At 30.4% G+C, this 21,951-nt stretch overlaps 1 protein-coding gene across 1 annotated transcript in view; it reads left to right on the top strand.

Moving 5' to 3' along the window:
* LOC142331341 (popeye domain-containing protein 1-like) overlaps positions 1-21,341 on the top strand; it is a 94,524-nt gene extending 73,183 nt beyond the window's left edge. The window contains exons 3-7 of the mRNA XM_075377167.1: positions 3,692-4,539; positions 10,981-11,089; positions 12,386-12,497; positions 17,088-17,303; positions 20,510-21,341. Of these exons, the coding sequence (XP_075233282.1) occupies positions 3,779-4,539; positions 10,981-11,089; positions 12,386-12,497; positions 17,088-17,303; positions 20,510-20,817 (1,506 nt within the window). The 5' untranslated portion in view covers positions 3,692-3,778 and the 3' untranslated portion in view covers positions 20,818-21,341. The remainder of the gene's footprint in view (positions 1-3,691; positions 4,540-10,980; positions 11,090-12,385; positions 12,498-17,087; positions 17,304-20,509) is intronic.
* Positions 21,342-21,951: the final 610 nt, after the last annotated feature.

The following is a 21,951-nucleotide window of genomic DNA, read 5'->3' as shown; positions in this document are numbered from 1 at the left end:
ATATAAATTTAGTAAAACCCTTTTGTGTCCTGGATGACTAAATGATGTTTTTATCATCAAACTTATACCGTATTTAAAGTACAATTTGTAAACAATCAAAATTTTTATTAAAAAAATTGGATCCGATTTGACTTCTTTGCTCGAAAGCTACCTCGTATAACGGTTTGAATAAACAACCAGAATTTGGAAAAAATATAAAATATAAAAAAAATTCAGACAGTTTTTAAAATTCTTAAGTTGGATTCTTTAGGAACACTTTTTAAAAAAAAAAAAACGTTCCCATATCATCCATATATATACTACGTAGATACAGTTGAATTTTCAATTTTTACTTCCTTGTACGAAGTAAAGGAAATATTGTGATACGATTTAAAAATAATTTGGAAAAAGTATTAAATGGTTAATTTAAATTTAAATCAAACTTATTGTATCACTCAGCGGTAAGAATTTCAGATCAGAGTAATTTGAAGATCACAATATTCTTTTACAAAAAAGTGATCGATTCTTTTCAAATTGAATGCGACAGCGAAATTATTAATCACATAAATTATTTTATTTCATTCTTTTTCGCTATTTGAATATTAAATATCAAACTATAATAAATAATTAAAAATACTTCAAGTGCAAACATTTCAAACTTTATTTTTTATTTTTTATTTCAAAACATTATCTCTTATTGATTCACAAAGATTTAAAACTGTTCCCAGACTCATTTCGAATAAAAAAAATCTGATGTAGGCACCACATGATATCATTGTACGCCTATTAAATTACATATACACATTTTTTTTAAATGAAAAGTACATAAAATTTCATTTCATTAATAAATTCTAATATATGTTCATATTTCTTTTTTTATTGTTATTATTGAATTATTATTTATTGTAAACCTTTTTTTACAATCAGAGGTTAATAATTATTAATATATCAGTATATTTAAATTAAAAAAAAAGTTAAAAAAAGGAGATGAAGTCTGATTCGAACCGATGTGCCTTCCCCTTGTAAGATCCATATATTTCATTAATTAAACTTTTACTTGGCTATAACTATAGAACCAATTAAAATAAGTACCACTTATGATATACCGTTGAAAGGCTCTCATTCAGGACTTATTACTGCAGTTAAGAAAAAGTCAAAAATCCAAAATCTTTGGATTTTGGGCTTTTTTGGACGCTCTTGGTTCAGTCGATTACAATGAAAAGGAGAGGTGACAACAAAAAAAAAAATTATTATTACTATTGCACGACCTAAAAATTAATACCTTTGTAATTAAAATCCTATTATTCTTTTAGTTCTAAAATTTATTGTAGGTGAATCGCATACCATCAATGTTCCATTAAACCGGAAACAAAGATTGTAATACAATAAATATAATTCATGAAATTAACTTGAATGTATTTGATGTGTTCTTAAGCGACTTACGGTATACGTTGTGCACTACATGTTCACTCAATTAGTCTTATGTTGTAAACATTCCTTGGCATGTAAGATTATAATGGATTCTGTTGTCAGAAGATAAAGATCCGCTCCGTTATCCTTTTATCGAATACGATATACCTTGAAACGAAATATGAAGCGTGATTTTAAAATCTCGTAACTCATCGGTTAAAATTCATTTATTTGTTATTTTAAATGTTTTTTTCTCCTTCTGAATTACTCCGTAGAATAATCTTCATAATATTTTTTATTTATTTTTTTTGGGAAGTTAACAGCAGTTAATTAAAAAACAAGGTGTACAGAATTTACTCCGTTTAAAAATTTGTTTTTTTAGAAATCGTTCGATTCGTTTCCAATAAATTATAATTCATTTATCGCATCACTTGTTAGCAAAGTTTTAATACAAGGAAATTAGGAGTTATAAACGTTCTTTAAAAAAATAATCATCATTTCATTTCCTGACAACCTAGTGTAACTCAGATGATGCCATCTTTTTAAGGGCTTAAAGAAATTAGATGACTGTCAGAATTATTTTGGTCATCGTTTGCAGAATATTGAGAAAAGCTGAACCAGATTCTAGATTAATTTTAGAGAACAGGGTGAACATATAAGATTTCAGTAGGCTGATTACAGTTTGGATATTTATATTTTGTATATAAAGTTAATACAGTTTTCTGTTTGTATATTTTACTTTTATTCTCAGAAATCAATTAAATTTTTTTCTAATAATTCAGTAAAATTTAATATTTAGTTTCAATTATAATTAAGTACAGTCGTCTGCTTAGGATTCTCATATTACTATACGTAATAGATTTAAATTAGATATTGTCTTACAACAAAAAACAATTCCACTATTTTTACTTCCTTGTACGAAGTAAAGGAAGTATTGTGATGGCAAAAAATTTCAGTTTTCAGATTTCAACGGAAATATCAATTTTGACTAGATTCGGCATGACATCTGTACGTACGTACGTATCTTGCATAACTCAAAAACGATTAGCCTCAGGTTGTTGGAATTTTGGATTTAGGAGTTTTGTAACATCTTGTGCACCTCCCCTTTTGATTGCAATCGACTGTATCTAAAGTGTCCAAAAAAGCTCAAAATCCAAAAAAATTGGATTTTTTGTTAACTGCAGTAATAAGCCCTCATTGCGATCTTTTCAACGATATATCATAAGTGGTATTTATTTTCATTGGTTCCAGAGTTACAGCCAAAAAATAATTTAATTAATGAAATATTTGGATTTTAAGAGGAAGGCATATCGGTTCAAATCCGACTTTATATACATTTTTTTTTTAACTTTAAATATACTGATTTATTAAAAATTATTAACCTCTGATTATAAAAACATTTTTACCATAAATAATAGCTCAATAATAGCAATAAAAAAAAAAAAAAAAAAAAAAAATATATATATATATATATATATATGAAAAAATCAGAAGTTAACTGAAATAAAATTTTATGTATTTTTCATTTTAATTCAAACATTTTTACAGAGGTTAATAATTATTAATAAATCAATATATTTAAATTTAAAAAAAAGGAAATGAAGTCGATTCGAACCAATGTGTGTCCGGTTACGGATCCGACACGTTCTCACTTAACCATATAACTACTTAAGCTACACGAATCAAAATTAATAAATAAACTAATATAAAATATGTACACGGTCAACACAAAAAAATGCGATACGATGTGGTGTCCACCTTAATGTAATTGTGTAACTGTCCACTTTATTAAAGAATTGAAGGATCGTATCTCCCTTTCAAGTGAAATAAGTTTAAATGAAGTACAGCGAAAGATGTGTATATGTAATTTAATAGGCGTACAAGGAAGTGGTATGGTGTCCACATGAGATTTTTTCCTTTAAAAACAGATGTTATATTTTTAAATAAATTTTATTTATAAAGAGTATTATACACATATAAATAAAGAAAAGAACAGCTTTTAAAAAGCGAATGCATAAAATTATACAGAGGTTGCTATAACATTTTAAAGTAGTAGTTTTGCAGGAAGATCGCCATGTCTTCAAATCACGAAATATTATTATCAGTAAAGTAGGAATAGAGACTGGACGTATACCGCAGGCGAATCTTTGATAAACGGTGAGTATGATCCCGTATTTGCGCATTAAAGATAAAAAAAGAAAAAAATTAATTCGATTTCTAATCGTAATCCGATTTTTATATTGTATCGACATTTATAAATAAAATGTAATCGATTTAATTATTTTCCCATTTTTTGTTGCAGGGCCGGTGATTATACGTGTCCGATTAGTGTGCGTGCGTGCGTGATAGTGTGTGCGTATAGTCGACAGGCGGTGGCATTCGGCGTAGGATGATAGCTGTGCTGGTGATGGGGATTGCTTCATGTCGACGTAGTAGTCGTACCAGACAGCAGCAGCAGAAGACGTCACTAGTGCTAGTGCGAGTGCGAGTGACAGTCGTCGTAGTTTTTGTTAAAATGGATGATCATTTGATCGGAAACCAAACGGTGGTGTTCAATACGACAACGCTGGGCGATGCGGTATGGGGGGACGGCCCCGGTTCCGCCATCAACGCGGTGACTGCCGTGGACAACAGGACGGTAGTGGTGACCGGCGGTGCGGCAGAAGACGAAGAAGCGGCGATCGTGGGCGACGTCGGCGGCAGCGGAAGAGCCTGCGGCGAATGGGAGCCGGCCCAACATAATCTTTATCAGTTATCGAACATATGCTTTGCGGCCGCTTTTTGTATGCCGCGCAGTTTTAAACCGAGCATTCTTTTATTGAGGACATTACTGTGCATCGGGTTTCTGGTTTCGGCAATTTGGGCCGGCGTACATATATGCAGCCCCGATATATTCGCGTGGAACGTCGTGTTATCGTTGACTAATCTCATACATTCGGTGATACTTACGTGCAGATTTCTTCCTCCCGCGTTATCGGTCGAATTGACGGAGCTGTACGTCCGGCTGTTCAAACCCTTGAGAGTGACCAAAAAACACTTCAAGGAGCTCGCTAGAGAAGCCAGCATGTGCCACTTGGCTCGAGGAGAAAATTACGCCATCGAAGAATCGACCCCAGCAGACGAACGACTCTCCATACTACTGAAAGGAAAGTAAGTATGACAATTTCATTACATTGTAGTACTTGCATTCAACTAGCGTCTTTGCTATCGTAAAAAAAAACAAATCGATGGTTTTTTTGTTTTCTGTCTATGAAATACATAAAGCCATTTATCAAAACAAAAATAAATATTCAAGCGATTCAAAATTAGCAGCACTTCGGAAACTGATTTGAGACATTAAAAAACAGCGCGACCAAGGATAACATTGCAAGCGGAAAAAAATGTGAATTAACAGCTAAACCGCCAGTTGACTCAACAGGTGATACGGTTACAGTACAAGTACAGACGAGTTGCAATCGTCTATTGCAGCTGTTCGTCTATTGTACATTAAACATTATTATTTTCCTTTATTGTTATAATAAATATAACGTATTTTTAATACTATTTTTTTTTTTTTTTTTTAGCAATAGGGATATTAATATTTAATTATGTTTGTTTATTTCTAAAATTTTCACTTTTCATTAAATTAAGTTTTCTATTATTTTGATATTTTATTATTTTATCGTTTATCTCGTTATCTGTTTAGTATTTATTTTTCCATGTTTAAAACCGTAAAGAAGGACAAAGACGTGTCCGAAATATGGTATAACCGTAAATTCAAAAATAAAAATATTATAAGCAGTGTTATTAAATACTTAAGATGAAAAAAACAAGTTCTTCATTTTATTCGACGCAAGCTGATAATTCACATTTTTCCTTCATTTGAAGTAAAATTAATCGAATTTTTCCTTAATGTGAACGTTGGTGTTTATAAGAGCGCTATGCCAATCAAATGTAGATGTGATGTCAGTCAAGCTATAATTAACAAAATTCCTATCAACAAACGTTCGGTAACGCTTTGTGTCTTTGTTATTGCAAGCAAAATATTTCTTCCTGATGTCATTTAAATAAAGCCAAACCAAAATTTTTGGGATACAATTTAAGGAGAAAATTTGATGGATTTATATGTTTTTTGACTTCAAAAATTGTATAAAATAGCTTTCAGAATTGTCCCTCTTGTAGTCTCCGAGAAAATTACAGCATGGTTCAAATAAAACTGTAGTCGGAAAAACTCTTTTGTTTTTCAATGTTAAGTTGCAGACAAAAAATAAAATTAAAAAAAAATTTGAACAATTTAATTCTCAGAAAATTGACGTGAATAAAATTAATAGAACACAAATACAATTTTAAAAAATACGACTTTAATTTAAAAACAAAACATTACAAATTTTAATAGAACAAAAATGTCTTAATAATATTAAAATAATCAACAATAAAAAGAAACTTCTAAAAAAGTGAACCTGTAGGAGAAATTTTTTATTTCATGAATTAGCATTACAGTGGAAAAACAATAAGGTTTTCCGTATTGTATGTGAATAACTTGAGTTACTGTTTAAATTAATAATTTAAAAAACAAGTAATAATTATTAAAAATTAAAAAACACGATTGCCGAAAAAAACATTGTTCTTTTTGTTCTAGTTTGGTTCCATCGTGTGATTTTTTATGATTCTAGCAAATACCCCGTTTGAATTTTGAAAATCGGAAGTTTGTTTACAGAGATATTACAAGAGCGCTCGCGCCCCTTACACGGGGCGCTCGCATCACTAACCACTCTAGTCTAACACGTAGTCACCACGGGAAGCCCGTTGTTATTAAACAAACATTTTTATTAAACAGAAATATTTTAAATTTATTTAATATTATTTTATATTTTATTTTACGTAAATTTAATTTAAATATTTCGTAATATTATTCATTCGATTGGTTCGAATCATTCATTTCAAACCCAGCTCACACAGTAACAAAGGCTCACAGTTCAATAATTCAGTTCATTAAAGTTTGTGCTTCAACTGGCAAATCTGCACTACTATATATATATATACAGGTGTATCTAAAATGGTGGGCTAGCTATACTTTTTCGGATTCTACTTGTAAAACTAAACATAAAATATCCTTAGGAAAAATGGTAATTTCCCCTCCTTTCTCCCCCTGTCCACCATTATGTTATTTTTATATAAAAATTTATATCTCAAGTTCGGATGTAGGAATTACATTAATATTTGGTAAGCGTGTTGGTAATAAAGTTTAAAAAATTGGCAAAAAAATCAGGACTTAAATACCTTCACAAATTACAAAATGGGAGCCATGTTTATTTTTCAATCCGTTATATCTCCATAAATATACTTTTATCAAAATGCATGTTATATGCTAAAATATTAAGTCTTTTATTTTTAACGAAATGACATTTTACTTTTTTAAATCTATTAAAAAATAGCCGAGTTATGGGAGAAAATTGATGTTGTAATTTTGTATCTGTTTTCATCTCCTCCACTTTACGTTCAATTTGATTAAATATTAATTATTTTTATTCATTGTTAATTCTAATATTGTAAATTAGTATCAAATTAAGAAATAATTTTCTCACAATAAAATTTAATATTAAATAATAATAAAACAATTGATATTAATTTTTCACTTTTGAATAATTTTACACAGTTACTATTACTTCTGATCATGTTAACAATGTAAAAATGAAGCTTCTTTCAACAGGAATGATGCTCAAAAATATCACAACCAGCATATCTGGAGTGACAAGAATCCTCATGGTATATTGCAGTCATCAACAAAAATTTTCCCTGAACATATGGGGAGGTATTTTTAATACCTATCTTTTGAGTCCTTCATTGTACCAAATCAATTAATGGAAGAAAATTATCTTGCTATTTGACTGAAAATTTTTCAAATTTTTTGGAAGACCTACCTGTATAATTAAGAGGAAATATGTGGTTTCACCACAATGGAGCTCCAGCACATTTCAGTCAGTTGGTGTCAGATTTCCTGCATGAAAACTTTCCATGAAAAATGGATAGGCCACAGAGGGCCAGTGCCAATCAACTGACTTAAACCCTCTTGACTTCTATATATGGGGCCATTTGAAACATAGTGTTTATTCAACTTTATTCATACTCAGCATTGAGGATCTTCAGCAAAGGATCCAAAATGGGTTTCAAGAAATTATGAATACTCCTGGAATTTTTGAACGGTTAAGACAATCTCTCAGAAAAAGACTGGAAACTTGTGTAATTTCTAATGGTGGACGCTTTGAATATATCATAATGTTTAACAATTGTTGACTGTTTATTTGAAAAAAAGGAACCTAATCTTCTACAACAATTAACACAAGATTATAACAGTTAATTGTTTTATTTTTTTTAATTATTAGGTCAATTATTGTAAAAAGTTAATTACTTAATTTGTGACTAATTTACAATACTAGAATAAATTAAAAAAAAACAAACTAATATTTAATCGAATTGAACATATAGTGGAGGACATGAAAAGAGATATAAAATTACATCAATTTTCTACCATAACTCGGCTATTTTTTAACAGATTTAAAAAAATAAAATGACATTTTGTTCAAAATAAAAGGCTTAATATTTTAGCAAATAACAATATTTTGATGAAAGTTATATTTATGGAGATATAACAGATTGAAAAATAAACATGACCACTATTTTGTAATTTGCAATGGTATTTATGTCCTGATTTTTTGCTAATTTTAAAACTTTATTACCAAGACGCTTATCAAATATTAATGTAATTCCTACATCTGAACTTGAGATATAAATTTTTATATAAAAATAACAAGTAGAATCTGAAAAAGTATAAACAGCCCACCATTTTAGAAACACTGTGTATATATATATATAAAACCTATGACACTCCCGGTAACATAAGGATTTCAATGCGGGGTCATACATCAAAATCATTTCAGCCTTTGAGATGCTATAGTGGAACAAAAACATTCGTTCACCCTAAATACATTACATTCCTTTTTGGGCAGTCATGTAATAATCCAGTCTGCTTTAATAATATATCTTTCATAATTTGTAATTTTTATTTTATGTAGTTTGAATTCAATAATTAAATTTGTTAAAATAATGCATTATAAAAATATTTTTATTTTGTTTAAAATTGTATCATATTAATGCCACACTTTGTTATGATTTAAAGTCTACATTTAACTTAACTTAATTAAGATGCTGAATTTAAATTTTGATTTTATAACACCGGGATACAAAAAAGAATATTTTTGTCTCAGGAAGAAAAATATGTGACTGATTCTGAATTCAAATATGATATCGGATTTTCCCCATCACGCAAGGTTTCCGAGAGACAGGCATTTATAATTTCAAACATTTTAATACTTTCTGCATTCTTAACTAGACAATATTCAATCATTTGACTCACCTAGAAAGTAAGAAACGACAATTTTCTGCTATATTTTCTGTGGAGCATCCCTCTTGATGGTCTAACAATATACAGCCAGCATATAAGGATTCTATTTTTGCCTTGATACCTCTTTTGTATAGCTGAAATCTCTTGATGAAAATGTTCCCCTTGCTCATTGCTCACTGTGTCAAGATTTTCCGGGAAGAAATCTAGGTGCGAGTGCAGGAATTGTACTTTTAAGGACAACTCAAATTTTTATAAGATGTTATAAGATTGCTGACAATATCACAGTAATTTTCCGCCTTTCGATTTCCCTAAAAAACTCTGAGTAACATTTTTGAATGCTTGCCAAGCTGCTTCCTCCAGTGGATTCAATAGTTCCTCAAACTTTTCATCATGCATTAGTGATCGTATTTGTAGACCCACAAATATTCCTTCTTAAATATTTGCATCAGTAACTTTAGGAAACTTCTGTTTTAAGTACATGAAACCAAGAGTATTACCCATGGCCTTGATGAAATTCTTCATTAATCCTAGTTTGGTATAACGGAGGTAGATACACATTTTTAGGATTACACATTGGGTCATGTTTCACATTTTTCTTTTCAGGAATGAGTGATTCACATTTAGGGCATATTTTTCTAATGAAATGGCTTTTTCTGTTCCTATCACATTCACACAAAAAACAGCAGTACTTTGTATAACCAAGAGTAATTGCAATTACCTTCAAATCACCACAAATATTCCATTCATACATGGCATATTGAAGTTTTTTCAATGAAAATTTAAAGTTTTCATATGTTTGTTTCATACTAGCAGAGTGAGCCACAAGCAGTGATGGGAATTTATTGCCATTATGCAGAAACACAGCTTTTAAACTAACTTTAGAGAAATCAATGAACAAGCACCATTCTGTTGCATTATGTTCATTACAAAGTGTCTCCATAAGAGAAGAAATTTCATTACAAAACACTAAGCCATTTTCTTCAGAAAAATAGTCTTTAAATTCAGAATGATGATTACGATAAATTCTTCTGTATTCTTTTGAAGAAGATTCCTTTCTTTTAGATGGGAAGTAAGCATTTCAGACTGTTTTTTGGATAACTTTAAATCTCGTATGAGATCATTAAGATCTTCTTGAGTCAGTAAATGAGGCTCAGATGAACTGCTTTGTTCAAAAGTTGTATCACCAGAATCTGTTTCTTTTTTTCCTTACTTTCATCAGACCCTGAGCTCTCTCTTCATCTAATGTATAGATTGCCCATAGCAAAGCTATGGGCAATTCTTTGCAGAGTAGAACTGGTCTCATTGCAGATTGCAAGTTAGGGTACACCACTGTATGTTTTGATTTTGATGTAATCCCTTTAATGTCTGTTAAGCAGAAGTAGCAGTCAGAAGAGTGATCTTTGGATTCCTTCTAAATCACGGGGCGGGGGGGGGGGTAGCAAATGGCATGTGGTGTATTTCCATGCAGTGAGAAATCTAGAACACAATTTACAACAGATATGTGGAAAAATACTGTGGGTGATGAAGAAATTCCAAATATATCTGAAAACAGGATTACAAACTGCATTAAGTACACCTATTGGAGTACTTAAAAAAATTTTGTTGACATAAATTGTCGACCAGTATAGTTTAAGTTCATTAGTTTAATTATAATTCTATTACCTGTAATCAGAGGTTAGCAATATTTGCATGTGTATACTTCTTTGTGTGGGTGTACAACTTCTAGCAAAATTGATATCATTGCTTCCTCTAAATTTCTACATCAAGTGAATTATAATAAAGAAAACTGACTGTTTGTTAGTCAGACACTAAAGGTCACTTTGTATTTATTTGATGGAATGCATTACAAATTCTATTATGCAGTATTCCAGAATTTTTTGCACAAATAGCAATCACCCAACAAATCTCACTGTATAATCTTTTACTAGTAGGTTCAGGTGAATATTACAAAGGTAACAATTGGTGTCTGGATGACACTCAAGATAATTCTCATTCTGCAGCATAGTCCATATTTAAAGAATTGTTTCTTTAAATTAATTTAAAGAAATATTTAGCAACAATTTTATGAATATCACAATTTTTTTAGTTTAAAATTAAGAAATTGTATCTAAAATAAATTTAGTATATTTGCTATTTTTTTATGTAATATACTTTACTGTCAGAGATTCTAAATCACTTAAAATCTTAAAACTTGCATATTTATTTTGCAGGATGAGGGTAACGTGTGACAATATGCATTTGCATTATATAAACAGCCACCAGTTCATTGATTCACCGGAATGGGAAGCCAGCCATGAAACCAGTGATGAATTATTCCAGGTATTCCATCTTATTAATTGTAACAATAGATTACTTACTAGGTTGTTAAAATACAAAATTTTAACAACAATTTGATATGTTAGTCAACATTGGAGAACAGATTATCAGGTAACTATGTTCCTATACAATTGATGATTGCTTCTGTTATGAAAGTTTGTAGCTTTGAGTGCTCTATCCTCTGAGTGGTTTATTGATTATTTCTGGATGTAGCTGAAGCTCTTGAATTCTTGCAGTTTCTTCTGTTCCTGGTCTCTGTAAGACAAATCTGCAAATTTATTGCCTTTAATTTGAGAATGCTGCATAATGAATTTAAAGCATTGGGTTAGCAGGGCTCCTCTTGCATAATTTTACTTCTCATGACTGTTCACCTGCCTGAGCCAATCAGTGATTTCTTTGGTAATGAAAGTGAAATGTTAACCTTCATCTTCAGAAATGGATGGCACAAACTATTATGGGGCATTCAAATTACTACTAGGAGTAGCAATTCCTCCTATATCGGATAATGTCACTTTATCATATGATTTAATCTACCTTTAATCATCATTGTCTTGTTGGAAGATTATGAATCCATTTTGGATTAAATCAGTTTGAAGGCACTTTGGTACATTTAGCTATGGCCATGATTGCTAATAGTTTTTTATGTTTCCTTGGCTGCGTTAAAAGACTTATTAATGTCAATTGTACGTACCTGTTGCTCTTTCTTCGGTAGGTCTGTAAGGAGAATAGAAGTTAGAAAGAACCGAGCTCAATTTGTTTTGCACAGCCAGCTGGAAAAATATTAAAATTTTCATCCCTTTACACTGGTTTGAAGTCATAAATGGCTGATTGATAATCATTAATATTTTTCTTTCTGCAGAAAAATTATTTAAATAAGTTCTTCTAATTAATTTTGGCCTTAAATTCTCCATCAGTTCTGCAGTCATTGAGGAATCCTGAAATGTTGGTATGAAGTTGTCACAAGATTTGTTATGCTTCAGTTCTAGAATCTTGTAGTGAGCAGTCTACAAGAGTCGGCAAAGGAGAGACATCAGCTGTCCTTTCAACTGATGGATAATTTCTTCATGATTCCAAAGAATTCAAGTCAGTAGACAGTTGCTGTTGTATTTTTCAATAAATTAAAAGCAAAATTCACTTAACAAAGAAGCTTGAATCACTCCTTTTGTAGGAATGGATTTATAGCAGGCACCATTGTATCAGCCATTTTTGCTGTCTGGCTTCTGAAGACATGGTTTGCATAATTAATGGATATTTACCACCTTAATGTTTAATTATCTTATTATTTATTTATGTTTTCAGGTGACGATTACAGCTGAGGAAGATTGCATTTACCTTTGTTGGCCAAAGTTACGGTTGGATAGGGTTTTACGGCATCGTCCGATGTTACAAACTGTTCTATCAAATTTAATCGGTAACTTGTGCACTTATAATTTTCTTTAATAATTGATTTTTTTTTTCAGTATTAACATTCACTACTTTATAATAACTGCTCTTATTAAATATATTAGTCCTAGAATTTTACTACCTACCTTTACGAGTTCTGTTCATAAACTAACCGAATTTTAGTTTTTAATCCTTATTAATAGTTTTACAGATTATTGGTCCTTGACCCCCTTCAAAGTACTCCTCTTCCCTATTCACACACATTTCCCAGCGGTGCTGCTTCATTTGAAATGGCTTTTAACATCTGTGACGAATTTGCTTTAACGTCAATAGTCTCAAAACAGCATCCTTTCATCCTGGTTTTAATTTCAGAAATAAGAAAAAGCCAAGCCAAGTCTGGTGAGTAGGGAGGCTGATGGAGGGCAGTCATCTGATTTTTGGCATAAAACTGATGAATTGACAAAGCAGAGTGTGCGGACGCATTGTCATAGTGAAGGAATGAGTTGTCTCGAGCAGTGTGCAGACGCATCGTCATGGTGAAGGAATGAGTTGTCTCGCCACAACTCTGGTCTTTTTTGCGGATGTTTTCACGTAACTGTTGTAAAATACCTTGATAGTATGCATGGTTCACTGTTTGATCTTGAGGCAAGAATTCAAAATGCACAATTCCATTAAAATCGGAAAAAACAAAGAGCATCACTTTGACATTGAATCGAGACTGACGTGTTTTCTTGGGGCGTGGAGATCCTTTGCCAATCCATTATGATAATTGAACTTTTGTCTCAGTGTTGTAGCCATAAACTCAGCTTTCATCTCCATCTCCTATTATGATCCTTTGTATAAATGTTTCATCATCATTGGCGTGTTCAAGAAGTTGCAGACAAATATCCACTCAATGTTTTTTCTGCTGTTCAGTCATGAAACAAGGAACAAACTTTGCTGGACTCGATGAATGTTCAATTTTTCATTCAAATTGTTATGGCATGATCCAGTCGAGATGCTAACCTCTTCTGCAAGTTCTCTGACAGTCAATTGCGATTTGCACGCAATAGATCGTTGATTTTGTGAACATGGGTGCCATCAGTTGAAGTTGAAGGCCTTCCTGGTGGAGGGTCATATTCAGTTGACTGACGACCACTTTTAAATTGTGAAAATCATTCATAACATTGCGTATGACCCAGAACACCATCTCTGTAAGCTTGTTTCAAAGGTTGAAACAATTCGGTAAGTTTTCCCCACTTTCACGGAAAATTTTACATTATTGTTGCTCCTGAAAATTGCACATTACAAAAATCGTTACTAACACTTAAACTTGTTGCACTCAAATAACAATAACATGAAAACTAAATGAGATATCAACAATCAAAGAACATGTGGTTATAGAGGAGATTATGCGGAACACAATGTCACTAAATATATCTGTAGGTGCGTAATTAAATAGATTATTTTCTGAACAGACCCTGTATTGTAAACCATGGAACGCTGCATAGTTGCAAATTTCAAAGTTGCTGATCTATCCATCATATCCTCAGGTTGCCCTCCAGCAGCTTAGTAACAATGAATCTTCTTTGGAAAGTGATTTGTATTCATGCAGTCACCTTGATCCTGTTACTTTCTTTGCTGTGGATTCTGTTATTCAATTTTTAATTATTATCATATGTTCTCTCTCAACTTGTTGCTTTGGATTTATCTGAAAATCTCCTGCAGGAGCTCCATTGATTGTAATCTGTTTCTCTCTCTTACTGGCAATATCCTGAATTTCATTGCAATGTAACGATGTTCATGTAACCAGCACATTGTAAAATTGTAACATTATGCTCCTTCTAACCTTTTCTTCAGATACCATCAAATTTTAGTGTTCATGCAAATTAACTGCTTCAGCTAGTTTTTGAAATAATATTAATAATGTTATATCATTAAAAATAAATTTCTATCTTTCACTTTTAAATGGTTTATTGCAATGAATTAATAAGTTTTCGTGTGGAACTTAACTTTAAAGGTTGCAAGTTGTCTGTTAGGAATATTTTTTGGTAGAGTTTCTATGTTAGTTAACAATCAAATGGAAATGTTTGTTGATATACAGTGGTATTTTAAATGCTGTTAATTTATTAATAGGACCAAATTCTGCCATCAAATTATTTTTTGCATTTATTATGGTTCCCAAGGTCTTCAATTCAATGAGTCCTCAAAAAAATGGTGAGGCTTCTTCTGGTATTAATTGAGAAGATAGGTATGTACTCTTATTGTTTACATTTAAGACAGTTAAGATTATTGTTTACATTTTGGCTGTAGCAAATACATCTATTTCAACATAATAGAGAATTACAGTTTGAATGTAAGGATAAATAGAGGTTCAATCAGATTAGTGTTTTTGGTGGCTATGTTCTAAAATATTTAGTCAGATGAAATTATATATTTTACCCAAATATTCCTGTACTTTTATGTAGTTATAATGTCCACTTCAAATACTGCTTCCAGTATCCTTTCAAATTTTTTTTTGATTAGGAGTTTCATTTTTGCTGATAAAATTGTAGGAAACAGCAGATACAGAATAAATCAATTAGTTACCATGTAGTCAAATTACCCTCATATTATTAAATTCGACAAAGGTTGATTGGAACAGTTCTGATCATTTCATTTTCTCTGCGTTGAGATTCCAATAAATTCAGTTAAAAAAATAGAAAAGTGAATTGTGAGTCTCTGATATCAGTCAAATATTAATAATTATTAATAAGAATGCTAAGTTCAGACATAATTCTCTGTGTAAATAGTATCAAAAGATGAATTTTGATAAACATAGCAATTGTCATAAATGAAATAACATAGTAATATGTCTGATCAGAAACCTAGCCTGCATTACCTATGCATTAAACATTACCTGTGCATTACCTATGAGGTATAGAAGAAATTAATGTATCGATAATATTAGTGGAAATGGGATTCCTGAGAGTTTTAATATTAAGGAATTGGCAATTAATGATCTAAGGGTGCTATTTATTGTATTTTAGTTCAAAAGAATAAAATATACATTCAGTTGAATTTCTTAACGGGTGGATGTATTAACTTTGTCATATATTTGGTACTCAAAGTATGTTAGATGATCTACTAGACATTCATGAACATTCAGTAATCTTAATATCATGTACAAGTCTGCTGGATATTTAATGAAGTTGAAATTGTTGATTAGTCTTCTAAACCACAACCCCCAGTAGGTAGTTTGAATACAAATAAGAGGTGAGGATATTGAATACGATTGTATCATCATTGTTCAGATGATGTGTTTTTTCTGAATGAACAAACTGGAGTTTTTAACAGTTTTTATTCATACATTTTTTAAATATGGAAATTTGGCATTGTAATGATTCAATTAAATAATAATAATAAGAACATCATTTATACGAACTAAAACAAGAAAATCCCTGTTTCTCATATTTTTAAACTCACACAAAAACATAAAAGCTGTCCGTAAGTTATTTAAAATAATTATTTATTATTAATAAATAAGTTACATATTTCTAAATAAATTATCATAAACACGTCAAATCTCTTTCATATCCTTTTACTACCCTGTAAATAAAAAGAATTTTTAATACTATTTGACATACCTAGGAAATAAACATCTAAATGATGCAAATGTAGTTTCATCATCATGGGGATAAGACAGTATTAGGATTATTTATCCAATTAAAACGAGTATGTAATTATTGAAATTTTCATCATGTTGCCCTACTTGTTACAATAGTACATAAACCTTGTTTAAGTAGAATCTTTTGATATAATTTCTGAACATATGTGTTTTTTTTATAATAGTTTATAAAGATTTATTATATTATTGCCTGTATGTGTTTGTAGTTGAATCTGAATCTCGTTTCACTGATAGAATTTTTTGAGATCACTGTGACTGAAATGAATAAATTTTGTTCTATTTACATAAATTTGAAAATGTTCAATCATTTGCTTCTAGAGTTGCAAAATATAAATAATCAAAGAATAATTTAGAATTAAATGATACAGGTTTGATAAACCAAGTATCTTTTCATGTAAAAAGTCTTGAAATTCTGCCTGTTTTATGCGCTTACTTAATTGTAACTGGAATTGGATTCTTTATATTTCACCCATAACATGATGGTATTTTATTTTGATTAAGGTAATTATAACTAATTGTTCTATGTTCGTTTATTTAAAGGAGGCATTCTATTAATGTTTACAATATGCTTTAATTTTAAAATATTGTAAATAACTAGTTATGTGATTTTAACTTTTCTCATATTGAAGTGATAATTTAATGAAGTAACAATATTAATAGAATGTAAACTAAATTTAATTATTGCAAGATGCCATCAATGTAATGTTTTATTCTGTATAAATAAAGTTGTATGTTACTAATAAAAATAAAACTAAATCTGAAACTAAACTGATTTAAAAACAGGCCTTCATTAGGTTGTTCGTATTTATTACTTTGTTTACAGGTTTACTTATTGCTTTTGTTTTAATCAGTTGTCCTGGTAACATTTATTACTTTTATAAGATAAACTATGTAATATGAACCTAACACAGCTTTGCTGAATGATGTTGTTTATTAACTAATTATTTAATTTATATATATATTTTTTTTAAGGTAAAGATATAACGCAGAAATTATATTCATTAAATGAACAACTTGGAAATTCAATAATTGCCAATGAATTGAGTAAAGCTAGCCACATGTCTGATCACTGGAGACATGTGATGACTCGCAGCCTTAGTGTTGATGCGGTCGATACTGGAACAAGAGGACATGTCCGATCTATCGCCTGGAAGACATCACAAAAGGATGAACGCAGAAATTCTGACAGTGAGTTTATATATTGTTTTATTAAAACATTTACCTATTAAAGGTGTTTCATGAAGATTTTCTGTTGTTCTTCAAAAGCTTATTCCTCTGATAAAAATAATAAAAAAGTCTATGTAATTATAAATAAAGTTGTCTGTAAACAACTTTGTTTTTAATTTTATTGCTTGAAGGATTTTAAACCCATCTTAAAGACCTATTAATATGGCTCAATCTCCTTATCTCCATTACCTAATCTCCTATTACTTTTGAGTCCCTGCAAACTTGTCAATTAAACTGCTTGTGCTTAATTGCATTCAAAATAGTAACCATGTTATCATATGTAACTTTCGATGAAACTGAATAAGCAACTGGTAGAGGTGGTTAAGAACTTCTGATTTTTAACAACAAAAAAGATGAAATTTCTGTTTATCTTACAATTTAAAAAAAAAAAAATAGGATATAATTTGTATAAATAGAAGCAATTTGTTATTTGAAAAATATAATGATAATTTAATTAATGTATTGTAACCAATTGATACCAACTATAATTATATTATAAATAAGATTTTTCATTCACTGACAGAATGTAAGAAAAAAAGGACATTTTTAATTGTTCAAAATGTTATTTTATTTGGTTTCTTCTGTTCTGAGAAAACATAACATAAAAATTATGTTTTAGGGAAAAGTTTTTTATGAAAATTCTATATCTCAGGAACAAAATATGTTACAATTGTGAAATTTGTATTTAGACACTCCTTTGAAAATAAAAAATTATATATATTTCATTTTTCAAAAATCCAATTTGGGAGTTACAGAAGGGGGAAATCTCCCAAATCTCTGTTGCCATGACTATCAATAAATCCCAGGGACATACTCTGAAGGTTGTGGGATGGGGCACAGGAAGATTCCTTCTCTCATAGACAGTTTTATGTGGTCTGTTCCAGAGTGAATTCACGTAATTCTCTAGTCATTCTTGTACCTAAAGGGGAAATCACTAAAGTAGTATACAAAGAAGAGTCAAAATTGATTTTTTGTAATGTTTTCCACTTACCTAGAAGAACATATAGTCCGCAAATGCTAAACATCCCTGGTCAACAATGTCATGACCAATAGTGTACAAACATTCCAGGATAAAGCCAACCACTAGAAACAATTTGGCAAATATCTAAGTGACTATTTTGCTAATATAACATCCACTAAGACATCAATCTTTAAATTATGGTAGAATTTTAACAAAAATAAAATTTTTTTTTTAAATTTATTCTGTGGTACATATCCAAAATCCATGAGAGTTAAAATGCAGGCAACAGTTAGAATACATACTTTTTTTATAGACTAACACTGTATAAAATTTTCTACATGCATTAATGAAATAAAATAAGAAAATTAACTTAATTAATTTTTTTTTTTAATCGTTTCTTTTAAGAATCATTCTCCTCTGCACTGTATACAAATATATTTATTTTATTAGATCAACCAAAGTACAGAATAAATAAAATAGGATGACTTACCTTATTCCACTGTATATGCAGGAGTGCTTTTGCGATTTACTTGCAACATCAGCTGCATTATATACTCCTCATAAATTCATCTCAAAGTACATTACAAACTACATAAAATACAATAACATATCATGCATTTATTTATTTTATTTAAAAATTTAAAACCTTTAATTTTGTTTTTGTTTTAAACTTTTATTCAGTTAAATTAAAAATTAAAACAAAATTTAAAAATATGAAAAATTAATTAAAATTAAAATTAACATTAATTAAATTAAAATTAAATTGTAAAAAATTTTTACATATGTAAAAAAATGATGTCAAGGCATAAAATCAAATTAAAATTAACAATTAAAAATGAAAATTAAAATTAAAAAAACATAAAAATAATTTTAAGTAAAGCAATTATGCATTTGCCCATTTAACTGAATTTACTTTACTATACGTATTTTTAAATAAAATAAATAAATGCATGATTTGTTATTATATTTTACAAAGTTAGTAATGTAATTTGAGATGAATGAATATATAATGCAGCTGATGATGTGAGTAAATTGCGAAAGCGCTCCTGCATATAGATGGAATAAGGTAAGTCATCCTACTTTATTTATTCTGTACTTCGGTTGATCTAATAAAACAAATAAAGTAATTAAATAAATATATATATATTTTTTTTTTATGCTAGTTCCTAATAGTGGCAGAGTAATCACATCTCTACCTTTCTTTAGGAGATTCCAGGTTCAAGTCCTGATCAGGCATTTTTACATATTAGAAAATTAATATTATTCGAAATAGTAACTATTATTTGGTATCACTCTGTTGTTGCTGAAGGGAAATTTACTGATTAGGTGTAATAAAGAAGATGAGTTGTTTATTAATGATGGGGACTAAAATGTAACAACTTTTTAAATAAAATAAAAAAAATAATGGTAATAAATTAATTTATAATTTTTATATCATTGTTTAATAGGTTTTGATTAATGCATTGTTAGCTAGACTTTTTCCTTCAGTTTGTTTGCCCTGTCACCGAATGGTTTCGACGGCATGTGGCACTTAATAACTTTATAGTAACTCTGAGAAGGGCTGTTGTTGTCATCGATTGGCTTTGATGGCTTGTTATAATTTATATCCTTGCGATAGCCCTGAAAAGTGCCGTTATGGTTGTTAGCTCTGAGAAGAGCTGTTGAGTCCAGAAGCTGGTCTCCGGCTTCGTTGTAGTCGGGGAGTTGCATCTCGTCCATTGAAATCAGACCGGGCTTCCCCTCAGAGGCAGTCGGTTCTCCTCTACAGGGTGGCAGTAGTGGCCCCCATAGCCCCTCAGTGTCGGGTTGGTGTCGATTCTTTTTCGCCACCGAGGTGGTTCTCCCCGAGCGATCCTATGCTGGACTGGCTCCTGCTGCTGAGTCCGTCGGCCAGGGTGATTGAAGCCCAGCAAGAAGATATTCCAAACCATACATTCATTTTATTCTATTCCTAAATATAATGTACATGTTACTCTTTATATTCATATTTAAATTTAAAAAAAATTTTAATTACAATAATTTTTTTAAATTTAAAATTAATTTATTGGTAACCAAAAAAAAGCATTTATACATCCATGTTCATTATGTAATTACTTTCCTTCCTAACATTTCCAAAAAAATCTTTAATTCAAAATGTTATTTTTAATTTATTCTGCATCACCATAAATTATCATTCAACTTTTTATTAATCTGTTGTTTTTTTCAGCTGAATCACCTTCACGCGGACAGCAGTGTTGGATTCCGGTCGTTGCAAATCACTTTCCTCCGACTTCACCGTTCGCTGCTTCCACTCAGCAGACCATATCATCACATACTTCATATGCTCCACCACCACCTCCTTGTCTGCCCAGCGCTGCTTCAGCTGCAGCGGTGACTGCGACATCACAGCAACCTCCAGTCGCTTTAATTCCTGTCATTGTGCCTGTAATAGCGCCACCCCCGGCTAACACCGGACCGGCACGATTGAGCCGGCCACGTACTCGTGAAGTAAAATTTGATGAAAGTAAAGTCTGACATCAGCTATCCGTGCGAAGGAAGAGAGGTTCTTCTTTCCACGAGAAAAAAGACAGTTCGACAACAGCACAGGAGGTAATTCCATTGTTCCAGTACCCTCTGCCTTAGCCCAATTTCTTATCAGCCTTTGTATATGTATTTATATGGACTTGTACGGCTCAGACTGGATTTTCATACTTCTTTCATGTTTGTATTACACATGTAAGTGTGAGCGTGTATGAATGTGCATGTGTTCACGTATAAATTTAAGGAATATGTATTTTGTTTTCATTCTATTTAACAATATTATTTTACATTGGACCACTTATTATATAGTGGAAGATTCTGATATAGTGAATAAGTCATAGTTCAAAAAAAGACCCAAATCCGATTACATTGATGGTGTTACAATGATGAAGTGGATCAGCTGTAATCACAGTGTTACATAATACAGTTTCATATAATTATTTTCTGTGTGAATTTCTTCTAATTATATCACATTCTTATTAAAAAAAATATTAACTTTTCTTATCCTGTTATTTATACAGAAAACCTACCTTTTATTTATGCCTCTTATTCTATGTTTTATTTAGTTTTTATATTTAAAATTAATTTGTAGTTTTTGACTAAAACTGTATGAAATAGTTTTGTTCCGATAGTTAATCAATAAATTAATGTAACTATTTTCTGCTAAAAAATGTTGATATAAAAAGAATCTTTTTAAAGAAATTGTATAATATCCCTTTAATTTGAGTGTTTTTTGTTTAGTTTCTTGTACTTTAACTCTGGAATTTTGTTTAACCTGCAGTGTTGTGTAAATTAATGGAAGCACTTTTAAATTTTAACAAATTTTTATGTTTTCCTTAGATGAGTTTAACTCTACAATTATTTTAGTACAAAATATTTTCACTTTTATGTATTTATTATATCTGGGTTTTTTTTCCTTTCCCTCTTCCATATTGCCCATAAATTCTCAATAAGGTTCTGAGATCAGGTGAGTTTCCTGCTCATTGTAACAAACAGATATTATTGTCATTCATGAACTCTTTTACTAATTTTTTAAAATGTTAGGGAGTGAGATCTTTCTGGAACCAATTTTTACTTTCCACCAGAACTACTTTTTTTCAAAAACCATTATGTATTTTTTTTGTATGT

This window comes from Lycorma delicatula, chromosome 10 (assembly GCF_047948215.1).
Source record: "Lycorma delicatula isolate Av1 chromosome 10, ASM4794821v1, whole genome shotgun sequence".
Classification (NCBI taxonomy): Eukaryota; Metazoa; Arthropoda; class Insecta; order Hemiptera; family Fulgoridae; genus Lycorma; species Lycorma delicatula.
This window is presented reverse-complemented; position numbering and strand designations above follow the sequence as displayed.